Raw genomic sequence first — 7,439 nt, forward strand, 5'->3', positions numbered from 1 at the left:
AAAAATCCACAGAAAATGCGTCTCAAATGGGTCTTGTACAAATTCTACTCGTCATTTTATGTGTACACAGGACAAAGGCGCAATCTTCGAGGAGGATCTGGCTGTCAGCGCGCGATCCCAGGTAGATCCGCGGCAGCCTGCAGAGCAGGGCGGCACGCGATCCGGTGCAGATTTGCCCCTGGCAGGCGACAGCGACAGCGGCCCAGGCGCGGGTTCAGGGGCGGCTCCGGGCGCGCCACGCCGAGCCGACCAGGTGGGTCACGCGGGTCCAGGCGCGGGCCCTGGCGTAGGTCCAGGTGAGTCACGACAAGCTAACCAGGCGGGCCACAGCGGACCAGGTGCGGGCGTGGGTCCAGGCGCGACTCCCGGCGCGCCTCGCCAATCCTCGCATGCGCAGTCTGATCCGGCTGTCGAGCGCGGCGTGGGGGGGGGGGAACGGCTCCTCGTCTGCCACGTCGGTCGATCCAGTGCGCCGCCAGACCGAGGAGCAGCGCGCATCTTCCTTGGATCAGGAGTCGATCCACCATGTTGGATCTTCTGTGGGCGCCGCCGAAGTTGCTGGATCTCCTGTGCTGCAGTCCACAGCTATCGATTTTGTGGCTCCTTCACCTCCTCGTCGACGCAGCAGGTCTCGGTCAGGTATTGTCAAGGAAAAACAATATAGTGATGGTACAATAAAGTATAATCCGACTAAGCGTGCCTTTCTTGCTACTACTGATGAACCTATTAATTTGCATGATGCACTTGCTAGCAAGGATTGGAAGGAAGCCATGGATAATGAGTACAATGCACTCATAAAAAATCAGACTTGGCATTTAGTACAGGTAAGTGGGTATACAAGATAAAAAGGAAACCTGATGGTAGTATAGACAGGTACAAGGCAAGGTTGGTTGCAAAAGGTTTTAAGCAAAGGTTTGGAATTGATTATGATGATACCTTTAGTCCTGTGGTTAAAGCAACTCCCATTCGCCTTGTTTTGTCCATTGCCATTTCCAGATGATGGAGCTTACGATAGCTAGATGTTCAGAACGCGTTCCTTCATGGTGTTCTTGAGGAAGAAGTGTTCATGCGGCAACCACCAGGTTATGAAAGTCATAGCACACCACATTATGTATGTAAGTTGGATAAAGCATTATATGGACTTAAGCAGGCTCCAAGAGCATGGTATTCTAGGCTGAGCATGCAGTTACAACATCTTGGGTTCACGCCATCCAAAGCAGACACATCCTTGTTCTTTTGTAGCAAAAGCAATATCACTGTTTTTGTGCTTGTTTATGTTGATGATATAATTGTTGCTAGTTCAAGTCAAGAGGCCACCACCTGTTTGCTTAAGGATTTAAAACTTGAATTTGCTCTCAAGGATCTAGGTGATCTTCACTATTTTCTTGGCATAGAAGTAAAGCAAGTCAGAGATGGCATACTTTTCTCACAAGAAAAATATACAACTGGTGTTCTAAAGAGGGTGGGATTGGAGAATTGCAAACCTGTCAGCACACCAATTTCCACCTCAGAAAAACTTACAGTTGATAGTGGAGAAGCTCTTGGTCCAGAAGATGCAACAAATTATAGAAGTGTTGTTGGTGCTTTGCAATATTTAACACTTACACGTCTAGATATTTCTTATTCAGTGAACAAGGTATGTCAATATTTGCATGCTCCTAGAACTACTCATTGGACGGCAGTTAAAAGAATCCTAAGGTATCTTCAGTATTCTCAAGGATCTAGACTTCAAATTGTCAAGTCCCCTTCCTTGCTTGTTACTGCATATTCTGATGCAGACTGGGCAGGGTGTGCTGATGACAGAAGATCCACTGGTGGTTTTGCTGTGTTTCTGGGATCTAATCTTGTGTCATGGAGTGAAAGGAAGCAAGCTACTGTCTCAAGATCAAGTACAGAGGCTGAATATAAGTCATTAGCAAATGCCACAGCTGAAGTAATGTGGATACAAACATTACTCTATGAGCTTGGAATTAAAGCTCCGAAGGCTGCACGGTTATGGTGTGACAATATTGGTGCAACTTATCTTTCAGCCAATCCTGTCTTCCATGCACGAACAAAACATATTGAAGTGGACTTTCATTTTGTCAGAGAGAGAGTAGCTCGAAAGCTACTTGAGATACGGTTCATTCCTACAGGGAATTAACTTGCAGATGGGTTTACTAAACCCTTGACAGAGAGAAGATTGGATGAGTTCAAATACAATCTCAACCTTAGCAAGGCTTGAGGTTTAGATTGAGGGGGAGTGTTAGAATTATTGTATAGGGATAGGAGGGGTGTTTAAATTGTATCTATCTCTTCTTCTCTCTATCTCTTGTAACGACCTCTCCTGGTCGATCTCTTTCTGTTCCTGTCGATCTTCCCCTGGTCGATCTCCTCCTCTGTAACTTGTCCACCAAGGCTTTGCCTCAATATAACAACGCGGCCCAAGACAAAGGGTTCTACGCTTCCCAAACTACTTTACAATAGGATGATGAATATGAGATACGTGGTTGTGAAGGCGTAGAATTAGGGACTGCTCAGTGAGCATCCGTGAACGCTTCCGGACGCGTCCGCCCGCGTACAGGTCCGGCTGTACATGCTCTAATAGATTAGTGAACTCGAAGCCGCTACCAATTCTTTATGTTTTCCTCACATCCCAAGGTTGCATCTGAGCTTTGGTTGTCTAGCTAGTGGCGGTACCAAGGGCAATGAAAAGCATTATGCGGTGCAGAGTGCTTTCAATTCAGCCTCCCAACGGGTCTAGGTAGCTTACCCCAACTTCATTCATGTCATGGATGTTGTCGTCCTCACCGGTTGGTGAAAACTCCATGATGTGATCTTGCAACCAAATAAACACATACACACACACACACAAAGAGAGAGAGAGAGAGAGAGAGAGAGAGAGAGAGAGATGGAGGCTGTGGCGACGGCCGCGGCCACCTCCTTGGTGGAGTGGATGGTGCCTAAACTCTTTGATTCCTTGCTGGCAAAGCACGAGCTCCGGAAGAGTCTCAAGATCGACATCAACTACATCAAGAACGAGTTTGCTATGATTTCGGCCGTCATCCATAATGATGATCGCTGCAGCGGCTGCCGTGGCGGCCGTGAAGATGTGAATATGGTGTGGATCAATATGGTGCGTGAATTGGCGCACGCCATAGAGGACTGCATCGACCGCTTCATGCACCGTGTGAGGGCCGACCAAGACACCGGGAGAGTGCGCCAGGCTTTCCACCGGGCAAAGACGATGAAGGCCCGGAACAAGTTTGCTGCAGAGATCCGACAGCTCAAGAAGAGATCAGAGGATGTATTCAAGCTGAGAGACTCATACAACAATGCTAGCAGCAGCACCTCCTCACCAAGGCAGTCGTTGTCGTCTCAGCAGACAGACACGCCGACGGCAATTGAGGACGACGAGGATGGCACCCATTCAGAGGCATCCATCGCCGTGCCCGTGGGTATGGACACCCCCCGGGACGAGCTTCTGGATCTGATCCAGCAGGAGCAGAAGCTGAAAGTGATTACCATTGTGGGGTTCCATGGTATGGGGAAGACTCTTCTTGCAAATCATGTGTACAAGGCAATTGAGAGCAAAAGCGAATACGAAGCACGGGCTTGGGTCCCTCCAAGGAAACTAGGGGGGAGCGGGGCAGCCGCAGATGTTCTCAAGGAGATACTCTGGCAGCTTGGCCACCTTCCCCTGCCCACCAGTGGCGGTCTCACCCAGCTTAAGGCAAGCATCAAAAAGTGCATTGGCACCAAGAGGTAACTCATATTCATTCAGTTCCCTAACTCTTTTCCTCTACTACTGATGTAGTTCTTGGCTAATTAGTTTGTCATGTTTCATTTGGGAGGTAACTCATATTCATTCAGTTCCCTAACTCTTTTCCTCTACTATTGATGTAGTTCTTGGCTAATTAGTTTGTCATGTTTCATTTGGGTACCTAGGTTTTTCATTGTAATTGATGACCTGCGGACAGTAGCATACTGGCACGACATGAAGAAGGCCTTCATGGGGTTAAGCGGTAGATTTCTAGTGACGACCGCCATTCAGCACGTAGCAAATACCTGCAGCAGCTCAGTTGTTCGTGATCATGTGTACACAATGGCAACCCTTTCTGACCAACACTCAAGACAATTGTTCTTCAATGAAGCTTTCCAAGACGATGAACCACCGCTGGATGCAGAGGAGCTCGGCTCCGCAGCGCTCAAGAAATGTGATGGTCTTCCCCTTGCTCTTGTTACCACCGCCAGGTTCTTTCAAAGTGCAGGTAATCCAACACCCATGAAATGGGCAAAATTATGCGCCGACCTGGGTACATATCTGGAGAGTGATGAACTATTTGCAAGAATGAGGCGTGTGCTTGTCCAGAGCTACACCAGCCTTGATAGCCAGGTTGCCAGGATATTTTTGCTCTATTTGGGTACCTACCCAAGTGGTCGTCCTATCAAGAAAAAAAGACTGTTAAGGAGATGGTTATCAGAAGGATTATCCCCAGGAGACAATGCATGTAGTGCCCTCAACACTGCTATTATCAATTTCAATAAGCTTGTCGACCGGAGTATCATCCAGCCTATGGATGCCAGTGGTAACAGCACAGAGGTGAAGACATGCCATACCCATGGCATGATGCTGGAGTTTGTCCTGCGCAAGTCCATGTCCGACAACTTTGTTACCGTGTTGTACAATGGGCAGTCTAACCCATCCATACCCAGTAACATCCGCCGGCTTGCTCTGCATCATGCAAGGCCCAGAGAAGTGCAAGGTTTAACTCTTGTCCGGTCACTGACAATCTTGGGAGAGGCGCACCCATCTGTCCTGGACTTCTCCAAGTATGAACTGCTGCGAGTTTTGGATCTGGAAGAGTGCGTTGTATCCTTGGGGGATGGCCATCTCAAGTTGATATGCACCAAACTGTTGCTGCTGAGGTACCTATGCCTCGGGGCCGCTGTTATTGCTACAGCGCTTCCAAAGGAGATCAGCAAGCTTCAAGTATTGGATACACTAGATGTGAGAAATACAGCGATAGAGATTCTGCAAACACAAGTCCTGGAGCTGCCATGTCTAGTTCATCTCTTTGGGAAGTTCAAGCTCAAGCAAGATGTAGGAGGCCGGACAATGAGTAAGCTACAGACTTGGTTGTCAGTGAAGAGCAAATTGGAAACATTGGCAGGATTTGTTTTGGGCAACAGCAAGAGCCAAGAGTTTGCACAGCTCATGTACAATATGAATGATTTGACAAAGGTGAAAATACTGTGTGAGTCTACCGCCGACACCAGCAGCTCAAGTCATCTCTCAAAGGCCATCAAGGGGTTCATTGAGAGAAGCACTGACTCCACAGGGACTCCATCACTCTCACTCAATTTTGAAGACGAGTTGACCCAAGACATGCTGAATTTCTCTCTGGATAAGGGAAAGAATCACTGCTGCTATCTTGCCTCGCTCAAGCTGCAAGGAAGCAAGATATGCAGCCTTCCCTCCTTTGTTGCCTTTCTGGGTGGTCTCACTAAGCTAGGCCTTTCATCCCCTCAGCTGAGCCTTAGCCAAGATTTTCTTGCTACCCTGAGCAAAGTGCCTGGCCTGGCGCACCTGAAGCTGGTTGCAACTAGCCTGGGCAGGCTCGTCATCACAAAAGGTACACTTAAGAGCCTGGTACGCCTATCCATTCTGGTGAAATCCATGATTGGTCAGCTGGAAATCCAAGAGGGAGCTTTACCACGCCTCAGGTCGATGCAGCTGCTATGCAAAGATCTGGCTGGCTCTATTTCTGGCACGTCAGCGGTCCATTCCCTTGGGCATCTTGACGAGATTGCTCTCCATCGTGATGTGGGAGATGAAACAAAAAATGAGTGGAAAGAAGCAGCAAAGAACCTCCCAGGTCGACGCCCCAAGATATTGTTTCTCTAGACAACATCAACACATCCAGGTAATGAATTGTGCTGCTTGCCTTGCAATGAGCTTTGCTCCTCGCCTCCCCACAGTTCACATCCTGGTAATGACACTTTTTTATTATTGTGCAGGCAGTGCAGGCTGCGGCTTGCTAATGGCAAAGCATTCTCGTATGCTGCTTATTGGTTGACGGCCATTCATCAACATGATCAAGTGCGTCGAATTATGTAGTCCTCTTTGCTCTCATGTCGATTTGGTGGCTTCCCCGCCGTTCGTACTTTTATGTTGTGTCACCACTAGGATTTATTTATTTGTAACAGATCGAAGCTAATGACCTGTTAAGTGTGAGCAAACGATTTTCTTTGCAAGAAAAATGGTGACTTCCTGCTGTAATAAATAAGGTTACTCTGTTTGTTGTTGGACATGTATTTGGTTATTACGGAGTTTAGCACTACAATATCCTAGTACTTGTTTGGGATAAATTCCGGAATCTTAATTTACTTGATGTGCAGTGCTTCCTGTGCTCTGTTTTCTAAAGCGAGGTTAAGTTCTGCACGCTCATGGTCTAGATATGTGCATTGCAAACTCGATGTTCCAGTGACTTCATCTTTGTCGACCTCGGACTCGACTCTGGTCATCAGCGAGCTTTGTCAAGGCAGTAGGCGGTGGACAATCAGAACTGGTACAGACTGCAATTGCCTGTAATAGCTTCCTCTGCTTTTGTTCTGTTTTTTGGACTCTGAACATTTGGTGGTAGCTTGAGTTTTGAGGCGTCAGGTGGACCTGGCTTGGGGCCTGACACACAATCTTTCTCCTTCAGACGACTAATGGTGGACGGAGATGCTGCCTGCCCCTCACGCTAATGGCGGCTGGTACCTATCGACCCTCTCTTTCTTTTAACATACAAAAGGACGAGGATAATACACACTGGACTGTGCGATACTCGATCTACGGCATCAAAAACCATAGCTACCTAGGTACAGACCAAACACTTACCGATCAAGACGCGACGACTCCACTCCAGCTCGCGCCTGGCAACCTCCACCGCCACGGCCACCTCTTCGTCAACTCTCACATCCTCCAGCTTGATAGATCGTGAACACCAGGTACAGCAAGCTGGAGCTGGAGAAACCAAGCAAGCAAGCCATCCAGTGCCGATTGGTTGACAATCACACACCAATTCAATCCGATCAATCTTGTAAGTGAATCTTTTAAGGAAATTTGATGGCTGCCATAGTTGCTGCTTTAATTTGGAAAGTATATGGATAGCTAGAAGTGTTGTCTCCAAAAACATGTTTCCTACTGCTAATGTTTCTTTTTCAACTGTCATGTTGGTTATCATCCGGATTGGTGTGCCTAACAGCTACGGCTATGGGGAGTCATCTCCTGAAGATCATGAAATGCTTCTGATAAGTTTGTCCTGAATGCACATGTTCGGCTAAATAAATAAACAGTAGCAATTGCCTCTATGCATCCCTGCTGGCCATAGCAGGTGGGAGCATATGCTTAACCAGACTTATTTTCTCTCTCTCTCTTGTTTGTTGCCACCGAATGCTATCGTGTTGTTGTG

General features: G+C 47.7%; 1 protein-coding gene across 1 annotated transcript; it reads left to right on the forward strand.

Annotated features, from left to right (window-relative positions):
• Nucleotides 1-2,676: 2,676 nt before the first annotated feature.
• On the forward strand, nucleotides 2,677-6,336 carry LOC119334471 (disease resistance protein RGA4-like). Its single transcript, XM_037607029.1, has 3 exons — nucleotides 2,677-3,744; nucleotides 3,928-5,906; nucleotides 6,001-6,336. Exons 1-2 carry the CDS (start codon nucleotides 2,891-2,893, stop codon nucleotides 5,885-5,887), a joined length of 2,814 nt encoding a protein of 937 aa, XP_037462926.1. The 5' UTR covers nucleotides 2,677-2,890; the 3' UTR covers nucleotides 5,888-5,906; nucleotides 6,001-6,336.
• Nucleotides 6,337-7,439: the final 1,103 nt, after the last annotated feature.

This window comes from Triticum dicoccoides, chromosome 7A, assembly GCF_002162155.2.
Source record: "Triticum dicoccoides isolate Atlit2015 ecotype Zavitan chromosome 7A, WEW_v2.0, whole genome shotgun sequence".
Taxonomy (NCBI): domain Eukaryota; kingdom Viridiplantae; phylum Streptophyta; class Magnoliopsida; order Poales; family Poaceae; genus Triticum; species Triticum dicoccoides.